The 21,178-nt window shown below is 49.2% G+C and overlaps 1 protein-coding gene and 2 long non-coding RNA genes across 6 annotated transcripts in view; 2 read left to right on the forward strand and 1 right to left on the reverse strand.

Moving 5' to 3' along the window:
• LOC107131885 (uncharacterized) overlaps nucleotides 1–1,210 on the forward strand; it is a 34,675-nt gene extending 33,465 nt beyond the window's left edge. The window contains exon 6 of the long non-coding RNA XR_001495210.3: nucleotides 238–1,210. This is a non-coding gene — a long non-coding RNA (uncharacterized lncRNA). The remainder of the gene's footprint in view (nucleotides 1–237) is intronic.
• LOC132343960 (uncharacterized) lies at nucleotides 1,077–19,793 on the reverse strand. 2 transcript variants are annotated; one of them, XR_009492997.1, is made up of 3 exons: nucleotides 16,287–19,793; nucleotides 15,362–15,457; nucleotides 1,077–1,163 (listed from the first exon to the last, which is right to left on the reverse strand). It is a non-coding gene; the product is annotated as an uncharacterized lncRNA (long non-coding RNA). The 2 variants fall into 2 exon arrangements; XR_009492996.1 differs by having other exon boundaries at nucleotides 19,286–19,786.
• The window catches only part of MXI1 (MAX interactor 1, dimerization protein), a 92,469-nt gene continuing 74,649 nt past the window's right edge, over nucleotides 3,359–21,178 (forward strand). Inside the window, exon 1 of one of the 3 annotated variants that reach the window (XM_010820043.4) lies at nucleotides 3,359–3,826. In XM_010820043.4, coding sequence (XP_010818345.1) covers nucleotides 3,565–3,826 — 262 coding nt within the window. In that variant the 5' untranslated portion in view covers nucleotides 3,359–3,564. 3 annotated transcript variants of the gene reach the window in all.

The raw sequence follows: 21,178 nt of genomic DNA on the forward strand, positions 1-21,178 counted from the left end.
TTTTGCTTTAATATGCAAATAAGGTTGTCGGAAAAATATTGCCAAATAGGCCAAGCAAAGAAACAGAAGGTTGAGAAAATGTGACCCAGGCTGAGTGGGCACCCAAGACATTTAGGGTCCTTGGGAACATCATGGCTGGCCTGACTGGGCACCACAAAAATTCACTGCTTTCCTTTAACATAGTTCACATGTTCCTACAGGCTGACTGCCTTCTCATTCCCTCCCTGTTCTCTGCAGATATGCTCAGCAAGTTTCCAAAGAGGCCTGTTTATTTATGGAATCAAGGCTCCAGAGAGGGACTTTCCTGGTGGTCCAGTGGTTAAGAATCTGCCTTTCAATGCAGAGGATGCGAGTTCGATCCCTGGTTGGGGAACTAATCCCACATGGCATGGGGCAACTAAGCCCATGCGCTGCAACTAGAGAGAAGCCTGCGTGCCACAACTACTGAGCCTGCACACTATGGACCCCGTGCGCCATAATTAGAGAAGCCAGTGCTCTGCAATAAAGACTCAGTGCAGACGATAAAAGGCCCAAGAGAAAGAAAAAGGGTATGAACAGCTCCTCCTAGGAAGCAAAGGTAATCAGGAATGGCACTGAGCTTGTGACCCAGCTCAGTCTGCCCTGTGATATAACTTCTGAAACACCCCTCTTTACGTTTGGAGCCAACTTTATTAGAGAAATCTATTGATTGGGGAATGGTTAGGGAGGAGGGATGCTCACATGATTTAACACTTGATGGGCTCTGAAAAAAAAATAAGGAAGAGCCTTTGAGCTTTAGCACATTCATCGTTCCAAAGACACGTTACCAAAATGAATGTATGCAACTCTACTGTATGTGAGACTCTGGGGCACAATAGCCTAGATTCTGTGAAACAAAAAGGCATTTCTCCTGCCTCCACTGTGTCTCTTGTGGTGCCATTGTCTGATGCTAAGAACTCACATAATAACAAAAAACAATGCCCCTATGATGGGAGGGAAGACTTGATTTGGCACCAGCAGTGGTGTTTTCCATGGGAATGATGGTGGGGGCTGTGGCTGACTGTGGGAATAGTGCAAATCAGCACTTTTTTGTAGATTTTCTTCAAGCCATTGTTTATTTTGGCTTTGGTCAGATCCGTGGCCCAGCTTGAAGATTCCCACTGGGCTTTCTGAAGCTCACAGACCTATGAGAGATGAAACAGGGATAAATAAATAATGACAAAACACTCTACCCCTGCCCTGGCACTCATGTGTGGGGTGTGCCTATCTTGCTGGGTGTGTATACATGCAGATTGAAGTACAGTATATGTACACATTTGGCCCACACCTCCACCAGGGAATCAGAAACCAAGGTTTTTTCTAGGCTTAGAAGGTTCTTTGTCTCACTTTCACCAGGGGCAAGGGAGATCAATTTTTGCAAAATGACATTGGATAAAACTTGTTTATACTTCCTAAAGTCCTTAGATGTTTATAGACTTTAAAATATGAGTAACTCAGATTGTGGTTCCAACAGAACAAAAAGTAAATAGCTGTTGTGAAGATGGAAAAAAAGTGAAGTGAAAGTGTTAGTGGCTCAGTCACGTCCAACTCTTTGTGACCCCATGGACTGTAGCCTGCCAGTCTCCTCTGTCCATGGAATTCTCCAGCCAAGAATACTGGAGTGAGTTTCCATTCCCTTCTCCAGGGAATCTTCCCAACCCAGGGATCGAACCCAGGTCTCCTGCACTGCAGGCAGATTCCTTACCAGGGAATGAGCCACCAGGGAAGGTGAACTTTTATCTCATAGCTTTTAGGAGCTGCTTCTCTACCCTAGCTAAAGGATGCAGAGATCAATCAAGATGGAAAATGAGCAGGGAATATGTGTAGTATGATTACATTATGGTCTAAAATGGGAATATATTGGCTTTAAAATGCCAAATACTGATTCAGCAGCAGGTTATTGCAGTCTAAAAATACACAAGACTTCAGTGAGGGTGCATGTATTTATTTTACATACATGCATAGTGTTTTTTACAAAGAAACACACTTTCCCTCCTTTTTTCCAAAAGTTTCCATTTCCAGGAAAAGTCTTCCTGACAAGTGTGTGTGAAGCTGTCTCTAAGCAGGGTGGCTGGGTTGCACAACTCCAGGGGGCAGCATTCACTGTGTCTTCTGTATAAATGGTTTCCCTGGAGGAAACCTCCAGGAGACCTTGCAAGGCAACGATATTTAGATAGGCTTATTGCACAGATGTTTTTCAACAAAGTGCAGAAGAGTCTTGTTTCCTGTAACTTATTTCTCCTTTTAGCTGCCAAGTAGGGGACTCAGGTTCTTATCTGGGTCTATACTGGAAGAAAAAGATCATACAATGAGCCAGGCAGCGTGCTGACTGCAGATATAATTTAATCAACTCATGAATCTTATCAGAGGTTTCATGGATGGGGAAACAGGCTGAGAGAGGTTAGGGGACTTGCCCAGGCACACACACAGTCCAGTCTGTGTTCAGCAGAGCTGGGGCTTGAATGCCTCTCTACGGCACTCCCCAAGGGCCCTGACTGCCACCACACTTCCCAGGCCTGGAAAGCATCCATGGTTCCCGCAGACCCTGAATGGTCTGCACTGGCTATGGAACAGTGTCGCCTAGGGTAGGGGTCTTCAGAACCAAAAGGTGGAATTCAGCCAGGGTAGGGGTGGGAAGTTCCTGGGCTGCCACGTCCGCTTTTCTGCCAAATGAAATAAAAGAGAGCCAGGTGTGGAGGCTCCCTACTGTGAGCTTTGCACAGCTGGACTAAGGCTGGGAAGAGGAGTGTGGGGAGAGACGCTTCCATCTCCTCCCCCTTCCAGGAAAATAACTCTGCATTTGAAGGGAGAAAGAAAGAGTGAGTAAATTTGTAACTGGGATTTGGTGGCCTGGGGATTTCACTTGGCCCTGTAAAGGCAGATGCCTGTGCCTGTGTGTGTGTGCATGTGCGTGTACATGTGTGTGTGTGTGTGTGTAGGAGTGTGTCCATTGCGGGGAGAGAACTTGAGGTAACGTGTATGATTTTTTTGGATTGGACTTTTATTTCTTAAGTCATAGCAGCTACCGCTGGAATCTAGTATGTAGTGCCAGGCACTGGTATTATTTTCACGTGAAGTAAAAGAACAACAGTTTAATAGTTTGTTTTTCTGTGGGTACGCTCAGAGCCTTCGAGTATTTTTTCCATTTGGGTTTAAATATTACGCTCTACAATGTGATAACATTGGGGAGAGGCAGGATAGTGTGCCAGGACGGGCAGGGGGCGGTCCCTGCCTCGCTTGTCTCCGCCTTTCATTTTGACCAGTCCGAATGCGACAGGCTCGCACTAGGACCCAGGCGCCAGAGCGCCTCCGTCTGTCCTGTAGGTTCATTCAATCTCCCATACACACAGACCCACAGCGAGACCGACACACACTCACACACACTCAAACACACAACAGCACGCAGCGAGGCTCGGGAAGTCAGGTCGCCTTCTCGCCTCGGCGCCTTCTTTGCTCCAGCCAGCCGGCTCTCCCCCGGGGCCCGGAGCTCGGCCGGGCCGCGCAGCCCCGAAAGAGGACGAGCTCGGCGGACCCCGCGGTCCCTCCATGGGCAAACGCGGGCGGCCGCGCAAGGAGGCGCGCTGCGAGGGCGCGGGGCTGGCCCCCGCCGCGCCCCCGGCCGTGACCGCGCCCCAGCCCCCGGCCCAGCCGGAGGAGCCCGCGGGGGCCAAGCTCAGGTGCCCCTTCTCGGACATTTTCAACACCAGCGAGAACTCGATGGAGAAGCACATCAACACTTTTCTGCAGAACGTGCAGATTCTGCTCGAGGCCGCCAGCTACCTGGAGCAGATCGAGAAAGAAAACAAAAGTAAGTTTGGGGGCCCTGGCTCCTCTTCGGCGCCGGGCTCTTTCTTTCTCGCCCACTTGGGCGACCCCTGACGCCTGCTTAGCCCTCCTCTCCCCAACACACTCACATCCAGCCCTCGGCAGTAAAGCCGATGACACCGGAGAAAGGACACGCACGCACAAAGCTTCTAAAGATGTAACAAAGACGAGCAGGGGGTAGGCGGGGGGTTGGGGGTGCTGTCGGTCCGTCAGTCTGTCCGTCTCCGGGAGGGTGGGAGAACCGCTGGGCCGAGGAGCGGGGGAGTGTTGTTGTTTGCTGACAACTGAGCTGAGAGCTCTTCTCTTCGAGGTCGCGTTTCTTACTTTTTTTTTTTTTCCTCTCCCCCCTTTTTTTTTTTTTTTTTCCGGAGCCTTCTCGGGCAGACAAGTGTTGTTTTTCTGTCGCTCGTTCCTGGGTGGGGTGGGGATTACAAGACGAAAGTTGGAAACTGTAGGCAGAGCTCGGCGGTTCCAGAAAGAAAACACATAGACACACGACAACGATAACAACAAGCAAACAGCCCTCCACGGCGTGGGCTCCGGCTGGCTCGGCTCTGCTTCTTCCTCCTGTCTACTTTGCTTTTTCCTCTCTTCTCGCTGCAAAGCTGGGCTCAGGCCATCGCGTCCACGGAGACAGTCCCTCTGAGCCTCTGCTGCCCTAGGTGCCCCTGCCCCCGACCCCCCCACCCCTCTCAAAGAAACAGGCCGGCAAAACCAAGCGCTGCCACCAGCTCGCCCGGGACCCGCGGTGCTGCGCCCGGGAAACTTGGCGAAGGGGACTCAGCGAGAAGGAAACTTTGGGATCTCGCAGGAAACAATAGTTGTGGAAGAAGGTGTGGGCTGTTATGTGCTGTTTCTTTATTTTCCGGGATACGGCTCCCGAGTGAGCGCTCTGGGCGAGGAAGGCAGATTCCTTCCCGGTGGCTTTCTACTGCTCCCCCCACCCCCACCCCATATTCAGGTGGAGAGAGATGGTTGCGGGCGGCGGGGGGTGCTGGGAGCCCCACCCCGGCCTGGCCTCCTTTTTTGTATTTGTTTGTTTCATTTTTGCCTGGGTGCCCCAATCCTCCCCAGGCCGTCGCCTCAGCGTCCTAACGGGGGCACGCGAGTGCGGCGTCTTCAGCACGGTCCTCACAAATAATAGCTGCGAGAAGGGGGAAGGGGCCGAGGCGGACAGACCGACAGACTAGAGAAAATCTGTCCGAGCAAGTAGGAAGATCAATGAGATGAGAGAGAAAGGGGGGGGGGGGGGGAGAGAAAGGGAGAAAAATGGTCCGATTGCAACGTGTCAGGTCTTGCAACCTACCCCCCCCTCCACACACAACAACAACCCTCAAACACAAAAACACCCTAGCTGACCGACACCCCAGGCCTTCGGGGTTAAAGTAACCGCGTGATGGCAGCGAAATCGTGCAGTAGCTTAAGGCAAAAACAAGGATTTGTGTTGGGAGGTTGGTGGTGCGTTCTTTTCTTTTCTTCTCTCCCTGTTTTCTCGGGGTGCCTGGGTTACGAGAAAGGCGCATCGCCGGCGGTTGCAGCCGAATCAGTTTGCGATTAATCGGGGTGTGGGGTGGGGGGCAGTATGCCTTCGCCTGTAGGGTCAGAGCTGGTGGGGAGGTGGGTGAAGATGTGGTTTTGTTTGGTGTGTTTGCTTTTGTTGGAGGGGGGAGGGGCGTGATTTCTTACTCTAACCACCCCCCCGCCGCCCGGGTCCCCCATTCCCCCGAGTCTGTCCCTTGGCGCCGGCTTTGGCGGGGGGTGCACCCAAAAAGGGCACCTTGGCAGTGAGTGGCAAACCTGGTTTGCCCCCGCCAGGTTCCCTCCACAGAGGGGTGTACGAGAAGCCGCTGGAGCTTCCTCCGCGTCCCGCGCCCCCCGCCCCTCGCACTCGCAGACAATCGGAGACCTCTGTTCCCCACCTCGCCGCCCCCACCCTCGCTCCCCTACCGCCTCGGCCGCCGCCACCTCCTTGTTTACCCGGTGCCGGGGCTCCGGCGTGGCCACCAGTCACGTAAGCAGAGGGCCGGGCGCGCCGGGCCGGACTGCCCCGCACGGGGCGGGCCAGAGGTAGTGGAGCCGGGCTCCGGGGACCGTGGAAGCCAAGGGGCTTCCTCCCGGTCCCCTTACCGAGGCGTCCGCGCTGCCACCCCCCGAGAGGGGATCGGGAACCTGGGCGCCCTCAACTTCGTGTGCATAATCAGCCCCTTCGCCCGGTTGCCCTCCTCCTCCGGCCGGCTCCCCGCTGGAGTATTTTTAGCTCTCTTGCCTCTTTTCGCAGCCGCTGTTTGGCTCAGCATGACGTGATGCCAGCGGCCCCCAGATTTCCCCGAGAGCGGGGACCCTGTTCCAGGCCCTCGCCCCCTCCCCACGAGCTCACGCAGGCAAGGGGGACCTGCAGCAAACTATGGGGCGACCGTCCACAGGGCCTTCTATTATCTCCTTTGCAAACTGGAGCGGCCCACGGGGGCCACTTTATTTTTCCCACTCTCGCCCCCGGTCCGGCCCGGGTCTAGGTCTCCCCGTAAGGAAAACAACGGGCCCTACATCTGTCTCATTTAATCGGGGGTGCTTCTTCGCGCTGGCGGCGCTCGCCGTTGTTTTCTGCTCAATGCACACAATGCCCGCGCGTCACGGCGGTCCGCGTGTGCACAGCAATAACGCGAGTGTGGGGGCGGGTCGTGCGTGCGCCGGGCTCGGGCACTAAGGGTTCCTCCGCGCGCGCGGGGCTTGTTTTGCTTCAGATCCCCGCTTTCCGAAACGCTTACATCATTCAGTCTTTAGGGGAGGGAGGGGAATCTAGGCGTTCCGATAGGATTCCAGCATTTCTCTGGTCCCTCCCTGGTTTTTGGAAGGAAGCAAGGACCCTAGCTGTTTATTTTTATGATGGTGGCGGGACTCAAGTTTTGTGTGTTGGGTAAGGTTTGTTTCTGGTTTTAGGTCACTACTGCAAACGACAATACTGGCCGGCTCAGGTGCACAACCTCCTCGCTTTCATTTCAGCCAGTTCTCCTGTAATCACTTGATCGCAGTTTCTCCGCCTCCACCGCTTCCCCCTCCCAGCGAGAGACACATGGTTTCCACATGGAGACAAACTTCTTTCCTCTGACTGGACTTGACCTAGCAGCATTGCTCAGCCAATCGACAGCCTCAGCTTCCTCTGACGTCACGCGTTGCTGAGGCCGGAGACTAGGGGGTGGAGCCTGGAGGCAAGCCAGAATATCTCTGGGAGCTGTAGTGCGGCCAGCTGGTTCAATCCCTTCTTAAAGGGACGCTCTTCACCCCGAGAAGGGTATTGAACCTCAATTCTCCATTTCGGGTTCTGTGAGACATTCTCGAAATGCACCGATAGGCCCTGGTCACGAGTCCACACGTTCCGCTTTTACTGTGTGCAAAGTACTTCCTTGGCAGGAGCTTGCCTTATTTTCCATTGTCACCAGAACTGCTTTTCATTGCCTCGTTGAGGTTTCCGTGCTAGAAGAGCTCACCAAGTGTGTCCACAGTGCTGAGTTATTCTCAGTATATATGATGAGTTTTCTTGGGGTGTTCAAATTGAGTCACTCAGCATTGAGTGCTCTGTGCAAGGCAAGGATTCCCTAGAAGATGCAAGTACATTCTCCCAAACTTCCAACTGATGTGAATCCCTAAGAAACTCAAATTAAAAGCCTCCAGAAATATTAATTATGGATCCCGTGACCCTGTTATCACAAGTTCAGAAATTATATGTAAATAACCTCTGACATAGGGTCCAGTGAAGGGGTAGCAATTTAGGACTGACTGATCAGTTGAAAAAAAAAATTTACTTCCTATTTTGGAAAAGGTTAAAAACGAAACAGAAAAAGAAATTAATTCACAAAGGGGCGTTCTGTCCATAAAAGTTGTTGAGCAGGCAAGTGGAATCTACAGGACACAACAGGGCTTCCCAGTGTCTAGGGAAGGTGGCTTGGGGGCAATGCTTAAGATAGAAAAGAATGATTAAATTCGAGTAGAAGCCTTGGGTGGCTCTCTGGAGTACATTACCTGGGTTGGAAGGTGAGGTGCTTTCCTAGGGGCATGGACAGGCCAAAGAACAGCCTCTGCCTGCTGACAGAGTAAGCTGTGGCTGTATGGTGTCATCTGGCCCCACCCTGCCTTCCCAACTTAATCTCCTCTACTCCCGTCCAGCAGGTCCACCAGCAAGCAGCCTTTACAGTCATCCCTCTGTGCTTGACTCAGACTCTTCCCTCTGTCTAGCATGCCCTCATTCTCTTACTTCCCTGGGATTATCTGTGTCTAACCTAGCTTCAAAGCCTAGGTCAGATCCCACCTCCTCCAGGAAGCCTCCCCTGGATATTTCTCAAGTCAGGGAATGAATGAGAGAATGAAAGCTTTACAGTCACCCAGAGCAGGGCCCAAGTTACCCCTTCACTGCTTACTGGCTGTGTGGCCTTGGGCACAAGTTGCCTAACCTGAGGTTTCATTTCTTTTTTTGTCAAATGAGGATAACCATAGCATCAGCCTCCTGCCATTGCTGAACAACTGAGGCACTTCATTTAAAGTACCTGGAATATAGTAGGTGCTCAATAAGTAGTCACTTCTCTGAGCTTTGATAATCAGCTCTACTTGCTTACTGTACATTAGCTTTATCCTCACAGGGAGATGATTAGCATCTTAAGGGAAAAGATCACTCAACAGTATTTCATAACCATTGCGTAACACTGGACATACACGAGACAATTAATATACATCCCTTGATTGCTTGGATTTGTCATTTACTGGCTATGACACAGTGATCAGTTTAAAAGGCAGAAAGGACACATGATAGACTTTCTGAAGACTTGGAGTTGGAAATAACTGATCTCTTCCAAGGAGGGAAGATGTCTCCCATAATCAATGCAGACTGCTCCTGGGCTGTAAAGATCAGGGCCTATACAGAGATGGTAGGTGAGGCCCGGAGAGCTGAAACTGCATCAGCTGTGACCCTGCAGATGGATCAGTTATTTATTTACGGAGCAACTTATGCTAAAATTGAGGGCTTTGATAGCAACTAGTGTTTATGCAGATCACATTTCTGCATGGCAGGCATCTTACGATTCAGTCATTCATTCATTCCACACATTATGTATTGAGCATTTACGATGTGCAATTGCTTCCCCCCCCCACCCCGAAAACTCTGTAAGTTGATTTATGATGGGAGTGGAGTGAGGTATTTGTTTTTGGTGAAGTTGTATAAAGAGCATTCTTAACTTAGGCTTCTGTTTCCTCTACATCCTAAATTATGCTCCCCGGATTCAACTCTTTTTGATCTCTGCCCATTGCTAAATGCCAGAAGTGGACTTTTGGGGATACTGTTGTAGCTTTCAGAGTCCCAGAGCTCCCAGGAACTGGGTACCCGATGGAGGGGACCAGGAAAAGCATCTGGACCTTATGAAGTTGGAGAAGATGAATTGAGTCATTCATGGTTTGATGGGGGAAAAGAAGCTCCATCAGATCCAAGACAGAACAAGAGCTGCTCACCTACCTGCCCTCTTTGACCAAAATACACTCCTATTTGGCACAGTTAGAAATGGAGATTTTCATCTGAGAATGGCTGGCAAAATCTGGAGGTAGAACTGAAGGAAGTGAAGAGGGTGCCAGCACTGCAGCAGCAGCAACTAATTGCACTGCATAATACCAACACTGGCAACCATTTACTGAGCATTGACTATACTTGGTAAAATATGGGGCTAAAGACGTGTTATCTCCTCCAAACTTCACAACAACCACAGAGCATGTGGACTTTAATTGCTCCCATTTTACAGAGGGGGTAACTGAGTAACTTGCCCAAAGATCACATAGTAATGGTGGAGCTGAGTTTTGAACCTAGACCTCTGATTGGACTGAGCCTGCAGTTTTATATAACCGTATAGGCGTGTATGCATTTTCTAGTCAAGGAATGAAGTCCAGAGAGATGAAACTTGCTCGAGGTCGCCCAACAACCCGAAGCAGAGCGGGTGTTTGTAACACCTTGTTGATTGTCCAAGGTCTTCCTAAGCACACCCTGCTTAGAAAAGGTTTAGAAACGAAGCTGGAGACAGAAGAGCCAACCAGAGAGGGTTTTTTGTTTTTTGTTTTTTTTCCTTTTTTGTCTTCGTTTTTCAGAGTTGTTCAACTCTCCTGGCCCTAACTCAAGTTTAGGCTCCTAGGAAACACCACCCCTTTCTTGCTACTCTTCCAAGTCTGTCCTCTGGACATATTAGAGGACTTGGGGCTGTTGCTATGGTACTAGGGCCAACAGCAGGTTCATCAAAAGCTGAGTCTTTTGCCTTTTTAAAAAAAAGCCTGGCCCTGCAGAAACGAATTGGCCACAAAGATTTGCATCAGTCATTGTGGCTTGTTCTGTTTTAGATCCCCCTGCCTCCCCACCCCACCCCCTCTTCCCTACCACCACCACTTTCTATAAATACAGTTGGATAAATATTGATTTAAACTGGGTTTCTGGAGAAGAAGCACATGGTTGCCCTGGCCTGGTCCTCACTTAGATACCACCAGTATGCCAGGCATGACACACCTAAGCCCTGACAGCTCTGGCTTCCAGATGACCCGTTTTGGGGAGGTGAGTTGTGGTTTTGTGACTTTTGAGTTAAAAAAGAGAGAGAGACAGAAAAAGAAGTATAAAAGGCAATAACCCAGAAGAAAATGGGAATCTTCCTGCAGAATGAAGAAAGCCATTTTCGGCAGGCAGAAACGAGGGGAGGTTTACCGTAGCCTGGCCTTCTGAACCAGCAGTTCTCTTCCCTTTCACATTCTTCCTTCCATTCCCTTTCAGTTATGTTTTTGAAGGAGGCAGGTGGTAAGACAGAACATCAGCGCCAGAAAAAGCCCAAGAGGTCACAGAGCTTCCATCATCTTCACTATACAGACAGGGAGGCTGAGGCCCAGAAAAAGACAGTGGCTTGCCCAAGACGACACAGCAGAGGCAGAAACAAGTCTGTCTGGGCTGTGTTCCCTCCTGCCTGATGTGAGAATGGGTCCCAGGCAGAGCCCCAAACTGGGCTTTTGTTTTACAGGTCAGGTGCTCATAAAGTCAGCAATTCTCAACCCTGGTTTACTGATCGCAGGGTGTGTCTGTTTATTGCAAAGGTCATTGCAACATTCTCAATAGTCTTTCATAATGAAGATAATTTGAATTCACCATTTAGAAAAAATATTTTCTTATACATCTATGGTAGGGGGAGTGGGTGGAACCCAAAGGTGATGGCAGTGATAGGAAGGCTCTCCAGCCTTAACTGAGGAGGAGGCATTCAGGTCTTCCCAAAGGGGCCTCCCTCTGGGGGTGGAGGGTGGAGCTCCGGCTCCAATGGTGAGAAGAAGCTTTGATTCCGACGGGAGCGACACCTGCTCTCTGACTCTTCTGCTAAACTAAAGGGAAGTCATTTTCTCTGATACTCTTGTCCCTGAGTGGCCTGGCTGGAGGTGTTAAAGCTGTCAGCAGCTGACTTGATCTCTCTGGCCAAAATGAATGGGCATTTGCCACCACCCATCTGAGCTGGAGGTTCCTTCTTTGCTTCCTCATCTTGGCAGAATGCTCTACTGGGCCCCTCGCTTGTGAAATATTTTGAAAGTTCAGGTGACCCTCATTTTGAGCAATACATCTCCAGGAAATATATGTAAATAGGATCTCTTTTTTTTTTTTTTTAATTTAGGTTAGTGAACCTCTCTTTAAAAGGCCCCCATGGCAAATAATTTTATAAAATGTGGAATTATGTTGCATGCCAGGAATTCTCCCTAAATGTGTTCTGTGAGTCTGTTCATCCATCCATTCATCAAGCTGGTATTTAAGGCGTACACACTGCTTTATGTCAGGCTTTGTGCTAGGGCCCAGAGATACAGTCCCTGCCATCGTGGACTTAAACTCTATTCCAGTGCCAGATTTTAGAAATTTCACTTGTCTTAAAGATAAACCTCAACAATGTGGATTGCATCTGACTTGGGCTTTGTGTCTTTGGTTCTAGCCATCATTACAGATAGAACAAAAATTTATACTGGGCTTCAAAAAAGAAAAACACAGAGATACTAGTCCCTCTGCTCCCTCCATGTACCCTGCCATCCCCCAGCCTGATGTTTAAAATCCTTTGTGTTTTGTGTTTATCCTTATAATTTTTACAGATCTGACTCTCCCCCACCCCCTTTTTTAAGCTGCCCAAGCCTAGGAAATCAAGTACTGTGTAAGCAACCTTGTAAATAAACACAGTCCATTCTTAGTTCCTTACAGATTGGGGCACTCTGCACTTGGAGGATTGTCCATACCAATGTTTCTACCATGCCTGCTGTCCCATCGAACATGCCTTTGGCCTCATCTCTCTAATATCCAACTACAGTGTCTGCTGAGGAAATTTAAACATAGCAAAATTAGAAAGATAAACACAGTGTCCTGAGGGAGAGAAAGACTGGGATGTTTAAAGCTAATAAAAGGGGATTTGGATTACCTGTTATTTGAGATATTTTACTCTGTATTTTTATTACCATTAGCAAGTATACTTGAATAAAGATGATTTGGGACCGTTTTAATACCACTGTATCAAAATGGAGGGCATGCCCAGGGCTGCTGTTTCTGATCAAGAGTGGCAAGCGTGAGCCTTTGTTTTTATTTCTGTAGGGGCCCAGAACTACTGTACAGTCCTGTGTTATCCTCTTCTTACTTCAACCATACCTGACCATCTCTACTATATTTCTTGACTCCCAAGATTCTGAGTGCCTTGCATACAACTTTATTTGCTTTTTTCCACCAGCTGTAAAGTTTAGCTCAAAACAACACGTAATTTCTAACACCTGTGAGGAGCCAAGCACCCTGCTTGGTGCTTCCAAAGTGCAATGTATATGATCTCCAGGTTGAGTTCTATATTCCAATGCAAGTGACAGACAAATAGAAATCCATAAATAATACTTGCCTGCTTCCTGGGAGTCTGATAGCCTGTCCCCGGGGTGGGGGCGGGTTGCTGCTGACAAGTGTATTGTTGTCTCTATTTTCCAAAGGAACAGTAATAATGGTGCCTTTTTAATGAGCAGTGACTATGCACTAGCACAACGCTAAGTGCTTTATAGTAAATCCTGACCTTCATCCAATAGGAGGGTGCTATCATTATCCTCATTTTACAGATGAGGAAAGCCTTAGCCTTAGCAAGGCAAGCTAACTTTCCCAAGGCCACCTGCTAACAAACAGTGGGGCTGAGACTCAAAACCAGGTTTTCTTCCTAGGAGACTTCAGGGCTCTTAGAGAAGTGTCAGAGAGCAAGAGGCAAGACATGGAATGTGGAATGTTTGAAGATGAGGCTGAGGGTCCCCTTGGGGAAGGCCTCCCTGGAGTGACTCACTTTACTTCCCATTCATCCTAGAGCAGAGAGAGGACCGCCAGAGCCTTCTGGGGTTCTTCAGGCGTTGAGACCAAAGCAGACAGGGCCCTTGTTCTGCAAGGCACTTGCCGAGGGTGTTCTGCTTGCCCTTGCAGTACCACCTGGCCTGGCACCCCCTGGGGAACTCACCCAACCAGTAGGGCTCCTGAGGCTCTGCATGCTCGGGTGTCGGGGTGTGAATCCACACCCTGTCAGGCTCTACTAGGTTTCCCAAAGGTGCCTGAGCTTGTAGGGAAACTGGTCTGGCCCATGCTTGGCAAGTGTGAGCCACACAGACGAACTTTAGGCCCTGGCTGCCACCTTACTAGCGAGGGCCAGCTGGTTCTGGTCGAACAGCGTTGGTCCAACCTCTTCCTCTCCTCCATCGAGATCTAGGAAGCCAGGGTGATCGTAAATAGAACTGGGTTCGTATCATTTACTTGGTTAAAGCCCTTCAATAGTTTCCTTCCTGTCTCACTTAGAATAAAATCCCAATTCCCTGCATGGCCATCACCCCTACTGTTTGGCGTGAGTGTGGTCTGAAGATGGATAGCCTTGGAGTCTCCTAGGACCTTGTCAGAAATGGGTCTCCCAGGTCCCACCCCAGAACTGCTGAACCCAAAACTCCATTTTAGCATGATTCTCAGGTGACCTATGTGCTTATGGAAGTCTGAGGAGCTGGCCAAACACCCTTGTGATTGCCCTGATCCCTCCATCCACCTAAACCATCCTCCCCCTCATTTATTATTTCTCCCTTATTTCTACTTATCACAATTTACAATGCTTTTACTTGCTTATCATCGGTCTGTCAGGCTAGAATGCAAGCACTTTGAGGACAGAGACCACAAGTAGTTTTATTCTTTGTTCTCTTTGGCATCTAAGTTAGTGTGCAACGAGTAACAGAGGCTTAAGGAATATTTGTTGAACAAACGATGAGTTCTCTGCCTTTAACCCTCTGATGTAGTGCTTATCAACAAGGGGACTATTGATGAGACAGTTCCTCTTGAGCAGATTAATCTGGAATATTGCTGGATTTAACATCCTTGGTTCCTACTCACTAAATGTCAGTAAAATTCCCAAGTCATGGTGACACTCAAGAAAGACACTCCTACACATTTCCAAAGCCTCCAGGTGGATGGCATTATCCTGATTGAGGCTATTGCCTTAATCAACTTTGTTTGACCTTGTCTGGCAAAACATACCCTGATGTACTCTATGGGGTCCAAGAGTTAGGAAATCCAGGTTTGAATCCGTTCGCTACCTGTATGACTTTGGGCAAATCACTTAACCTTTCTGGGCCTCGAATGAGAAACAGGAATCTCAGAATACGTTGAGGATTAAATGAATTGACTGCACAAGTGGCACCACACACATAGTTGGCTCTTATTATGCAGCAGCTATAGGCAAATGGAGGCATGTTATTCTTGGATCTCTGGAGAATCCCAGAATCCTGGAATCAGCATGCTGGAGTTAGAAGAGATGGTGAGATCACACACGTCCTTGAGCAAGCAAGGGCCTGGTGTTTTATTCTAACTATTGTACCTGAGGCTGAAAACAGCCACAAGGTAGCAAGGCTGGATGTGTGACTCAGTGTCCAGGGTCTGGCTGGGCCCTAAGAGTGACCACCACAAGTTTCTGCTGCTTGGAAAGGAGTGGTGATGTCAAGGAGTGGAGGTCGGGCCGCTGTAGGCAAGCTTCTGCCAGGGGAGGGAGGGTTACCCAGGACTGTGTAAGAATGTGGGCCATCCTCTTAACAGCAGGGGAAGGCCTCTGGTAATCTTGTTTTTTTTTTTTTCTTTTCTTTTTTAAGGCTTTAAAATCAAGTTGTATCTAACTTTGAAAGACTAGGTCATTACCTACAAAACCTGTTAAGTGCAACAAAAAATTACAGTGCATTCTGGCTTTTGAATGTGGATGCAAACATTCTAAATAAAATATTCATTCATGGAATGAGCAGTCTTTTAAAGAATAACATACAATGGCTGACCAGGATATATATGCCAGAGATGGCTGAAAGTCACAAAATCTATAAGTATTAAAGGATTGTAATCACAAATTAAGGAGAGTAATACATGACCACAGCAACACAAGATGAAATGTCATTTGAAAAAAAGTATTCAGGAGACATTCCTAATGAAGGAAGCTACTTCCATACAACAGAGATCATTTACCTGTGCTGGTCTTCTAATTAAAATGAGGTAGTGTGGCTGGGCCCATGGCTTGTGGTCATCACCAGCAGAGGAGTTGATTTTTCCTTTTCCTAAGACCTTTGAACAGAAAACAAAACAGAACAGGCTTTGGATCCCCTTGGAATATAACTCGATCTTGATATTGAGAGGATTAATCCTTGGGGCTCCATAAAATTTAAAAGACCATAACATGTATTCTACTTTGTTTATCTGTTTATTTTTAAAACCACAGATCAACTAGAAAAAGAATTAGGGAGATGGGTAGACAGCCCTGGATGAGAGTCTGGAGGACCGAGTCCTAACCCTTGCTCTATCAGTTTGATAGATGGCTGTGTGACTTTGGTATGTTACCATACCTCTCTGAGCCTCAGTTTTTTCATCTGAAAAATGGAGGCTGGATTGCAGAATAAGCTTAATGATACAAACTTATATGAAAACAAACCATGAAGTGTTATTGGGAGGAATATTCATAGGGGATGGCCGAAGCGAGATCTTCCATCAGTTGCACCCTCAAGTGAAGTGCTCCGAGGTAAGCAAGAATCTTATGTGTGCATATTAATTAAGTCCTGCAATGCAGATCTCTTCTTGGACCCATGTTAATGCAAAAAAAGAAGGAAAAGGACATTCCAGAGATTAACACATTCATTATAATCACCTAAATAGGCTGCTGTTATAAGGGCCATTTAATAAAATGTAAGAAGCCCTTTTCTAAGAGAGAAGACATAGGCCAGGATGGAAGTCAAGTGCAGCTGTTTGAGCCTCTGCCAGTGTCCTGATCTCACCAGAAAACCAAAGTTAAAAAACAACAAACTTCCAGATTCAGCGATCTCAGAGTACCGCTGCCTCCCCCTGCCATTTCCTCCCACCCCCCATGTCCTTTCTTTCCCTTTCTCCCCAGCTCAGGCACCTGGGTCGTGGTGCTTTTCCGTATGGTTGGGATGTCAGCCGGCAGCCCTGGCGACTGGAGCCCTGGGAGGCGGCAGCCACCTCTCGGATTTAGCATTACGTCATCCCTTCTAGACCCAAATTTATCTCGGCTGCACACAGACCCGCAGCTCTCAGCTGCCGCTGACTCGAGGACAGCTTACGCATGAAGTTAGGCAAGGCTGACTCACTCGGCAGAAGAAAAGGTTTTCTGCTGCTCTTCACGTTTCTGGGCTCCGAGGGGAGAGGCAAGGAGGACGCTACGGTTGTCACTCTGGGGTGGGGGATGGAAAGATGTATAACTCTTAAGATTCTTATTTAGGAGCTCAGGACTCACCCTGTTCCCAACCTTGTTTATTTGACGACCACCCCCGCCCCTCCACCCCCCTTAAGGATAATTTCGGAAAACAGTGCCCTGCACAGTAAGCACTGCAGTTTCAAGGCAGTTCTCTTAAGCACCAGGTGTCACTAATAGTGACTTTGGACTTGTACCTTAACCTCAGGGCCCCCTCCCCTCTTTTCCTCTTTTCTGTCTGCAGAAGTGATGTAACACAGACCAGGCTCCTCCTCTGTTCATGAATCTGCAATAAGGCATTTGAAAATTTACCTTGAGTAAACCGTTCAGGGAAAGGACCCCTAAGAATGGAGAGCTTTGCCTGCTTCCTCCAGAAGGCAGACTGTCCCCATCCAGGCTGTGTTTGTTATAGGGCTGGGGGACTCTGGAGGACTTTTTCCACCATCAAATGAGACTCCCCTGAGTGAGATACTCCCTTGAGGGAGAGGACAGAAGAACCAGAGACTATGAGTAAGATTCCAGGTTCTTTTGTCAGTAGACTTTAGAAGCCCTGCTTTTCCTCAGTTTCCCCATTTGCATTTGTAGTGCAATTCGGATTTATCTGCAAAAGAGAAGCCGTGGCTGCTTCTGGGTTCTCACAGGCTGGGCTGGTGCTTAGGATGGTTTGTGAGTGACATCCTTTTCTAGGCTAGAGCCCCAAGCTTTGTGCTGTAGGAGGCCCTTGTGGCCAGTATCCACGCAAGAACTCTGGGAGTCAGCTGGAGCAGGAAGAAGGAAGTGGCACCTTCAACTGCTGTTAGAAGAGCCTGGGTATTTCTGTACAGAAACCAGTGCTTAACACTGCCCACCATCACCATCATCTCATCTCTTCTTCAACATATGCAGGTGGCTTTTTGGTGATTTTAACACTACTTTCCATCTCTTCCACTCCCTCTTGGCCATAGCTTTAAAAGAAGGGTTGGTTAATTCATCTGGAGGTCAACTGTGAAAGGTCAGACATGTGCACCAAGCATCCTGCTTTCTCTTAATAACCTGCTAGGGCTTATGATGTGTGGATTTAAACCCATCTTGAACCCATGTGTATTTTCAGTCTGTACTTTTCTCCTTGATTGCATGTCACAAGGTTTACCTCCCATGGGGTAGAATTTTATTTGTTATAAAACTACCTCTTTTAAGTTCCTGGGGTAGCCCTTAGCAATTTAGGATCTAAAGCTTAAAGTGGTTTTGCAAGTGGTAGAAACTTTCCATCTAATAATTTCTACCCTCAACTTACAGATGTTCGGAGTGAATAGGTATTTTCTTTTAAATAATTCCTTTCTCCCCCTACCCAACGTGTCCCTTGTTGAATGTGGAGGGTGGTTGTTACCAACGCCCAGTGGGAAAGCCCAGATCTGAAGCAACCTAGCTAACAGCTGAAAAAGGACAGTTCCTGTTTCAATACCTTAAAAAAAAATTATCTTGTGGCTTGTGAACATCTCTCATTTTGGGTCTCCCTGTATTTGATCGAACATCTATTTGGTTCATACATGTGGTGCCAAGTATAATATTTTAAAAGGTTGGCAGAATTTTGTAGCTTTTGACCTCACTGGAAATCTTGTTCACTCTTGGGGGGAAAAGGGGGAGAGAATATTAGAATGCAGCATGAAGCCCATGACATTTTTGAGAATAACATTTTCATTCTGAGGTGGTATTTTCTGCAGTAGCCACTGGAGTGACCACAGGGAAGGGGAAATTCTCCCCTCACCAAGAGCTTCTCGTTACTCTGGATGTCCACCGGCAGGATAAGATAATGAGGGTGGGGAAAGTTATGGATGTTTACACAATTCCTAGGTTGCTCCTAGAGCTTTCAACAGTTATGATCTTCTTGCCTTTCCTTGCCCTAGACCAGAGATTATCAATCAGAGGTGATTTGTGCCCCAAGAGGCTTTTGGCAATGTCTGGAGACATTTTTGGTTGTCATACCTGAGTTGGTGGTGTGCTACTGGCATCTAGTGGGTAGAGGCCAGGGATGCCGCTGAATATCCTTCAATGCACAGGTCTCCACCAACCCCATCCCTCCCCCAGTTAGGAATCATTCACCCAAAATATTGGTAATGCTGAGGTTGAGAAACTCTGGTCTAGACTGTGAGGACTTGGAAAGACGATGTGTGGGGGTGGGGGGTGGGCAGTCATTGGCAGTCTTTTAATGTGGTCCTGCAGTCTTTAGCCTCTGCTTTCAGTTCCCTCTCTGTGGAGGAGAACATGAGAGAAATGATCATCATAGCTTCCATTTATTGAGTGCCACATACTAACTTCTGGTATTATTTCCTTTAATCGTCACAATAAGCCCTGCTGACTATACACTCCTTGAGAGCAAGGCCCATGTCTGTTTCATCTGTTACTGTACACGTTATGCCTAGTGCAGTGCCTTGTACACGGCAGGCCCTCAGTGTTTGGATAAATGGAGTCATTACATCTGATATAGACGCGAGGCACATGAGGTCTGAAAAGTCCACAGAGTTAGTGTAAATAGAAGGGTCAGGATTTTAACTGAGCCCTGTGTGACTCCAGCACCAAATCACTTAGCGACCGAAATGTATCTCTCAGTTGCAGCACCAGGGAGGTTTGCCAGTCTCTAAAATCACGAATGAAGGGCTGAGGGAGGGGAAAGGAATTTTTAAAATTAAGGTTAAAAAACAAAACACTACCTCTTTGTGAACTATGAAGAAGGGCCTTAGGGGAGCTCTCTCTGGCTCTGATGGGATCATCTCTTGTTCCTCAGCTGTATCTATTCAAGTATCTATTCTGCAGATAGGGTAACCAAGCCGCGGAAGTTCCGGGAGAAAGTAGTAGTAGATGGAGAACTGGAGCGGGGCACTGTGGAACTACATGTTCCAGCTCCTGGGCACCTTCCAGGAGTCATTGAGAAAAAGGTTCCCCGGAAGTAGACCCACAGTCGTTCAAATCCTTCCCTCCAAGAAGCAAAGCACAGAAAACCTCTTGGTCTTTCCACCTGGGAGGCAGAAATTCAAACGGACTACGTTTCCCGGAGGCCATTGCGGAATTTGGTAAGGCGCAGGCGCATTAAAGCGTCGTGCATACTACGAGTCCCGGCGTGCAGTGGGCAGGGCGGGACTACATTTCCCAGGAGACAGAGGAAGGGGCGGGAGGGGGCGGGTCGCGGTACTGCCCCCGCCCCTCCCCCGTGCTCGCGCGGAGAGGTAAACAAACCCCGCGCGGGTTGCCAGCGGAGCAGGGGCGGCGGGGTGGCCGGGGCGGCGCGGGTGGCGGGGGCGGCGGAGAGCGCGCCGAGCCGCGGCGGGGCTGGCCTGCCGGCCCGCCGCACATGTCCCGGGGCGGCGCCGGACTGTAGCCGCTTGCGGCGCCTCCTGTTGGCCGGGGAAGGGAGCGCGGAGAGGCCCGGGTTGCCGCCCGCGGTGCCCATGGAGCAGGTGCGGATGATCAACGTGCAGCGCCTGCTGGAAGCTGCCGAGTTTTTGGAGCGCCGGGACCGAGGTAACGGCTGGACGCCACCACCTCTGCCACTGCCTGAACCCGCGCACTCCTCTTCCGCGCGGGGAGTGCGGTGCGGCTGGTGTGAGGGGTGTGTGTGTAAGGAGAGGTGTCTGTGAGGAGGGGGTGCTTGTGTTAGACGGGGGTGCGTTGCAAGGAGGCGGGTGGTGCGTGTGTGAGGAGGGGCTGTGTGTGAGGGGATTGCGTGTTTGAGAAAGGGACGCGTGTGAGGAGGGGATGCGTGTGAAGAGGGGTGTGCGTGTGAGGAAGGGATGCGTGTGTGAGTAGGGGTGTGTGTGTGAGGGAAGTGCGTGTGAGGAGTTACATGTGAGGGAAGTGCGTGTGTGAGGAGGGGTGCGTGTGTCAGGAGGGTGGGGTAAGGGAGGTGCGTGTGTGAGGAGAATTGTGCCTATATGAGGGGGTAGCATGTGAGAGGGAGTGAGCATGTGAATGAAGGGGTACCTGAGGCAATACGTGTGCATGTGTGTGACGGGCACCTGTGGGTGTATGTGTGTTCAGGAAGGGGAGCAGGGGAGGACACTGTCTCCTGGGGAGACTGAGGGAGGCACCAGGCTGGAACCTGGGGCTGCCCTGAGTGGAGGTGGACGAGAGGGGAGGAACGGGGAGGAGTGTTGAGAGTGGGGGTGATTTGAGGATCCGGGAAGAAAGAGGACGTGAAGAACCGGAGGAGGTGGCGGGAGGAATGCGTGTCGGGGTCGGGGAGACCGGACCCAGAGCCCAGACCGGGATGCCTGCTGAAGAGCAGGGAGGTGGACAGGTACTTGTGAGGAAGTGATCTCTACACATCCAAATAGGATGCACTGGGATTCCTTAGGAACAGAGACTAAGAGCTATGTAAAGAGATTGGGGTGCTGAGTGCAACCCCTGAAAATTGTGGTGTCGTGAGAAAATGTCTTCCTAGAACGAGGTGATTGAATTGTTTGAAGTACACAAAAATGTGGGCTTATAGAGACACCTTGAAGGGGGACAGTTATACCAAAAGGGATTTTGAAACAAATGAAATAATTTAGGTGAATGGTAACTGGTCTCAGAAATGAGGGTGTTTGAGTCAAGAATTCTTGGAGAAA

Source organism: Bos taurus, chromosome 26 (genome assembly GCF_002263795.3).
Source record: "Bos taurus isolate L1 Dominette 01449 registration number 42190680 breed Hereford chromosome 26, ARS-UCD2.0, whole genome shotgun sequence".
NCBI classification, from domain to species: Eukaryota; Metazoa; Chordata; class Mammalia; order Artiodactyla; family Bovidae; genus Bos; species Bos taurus.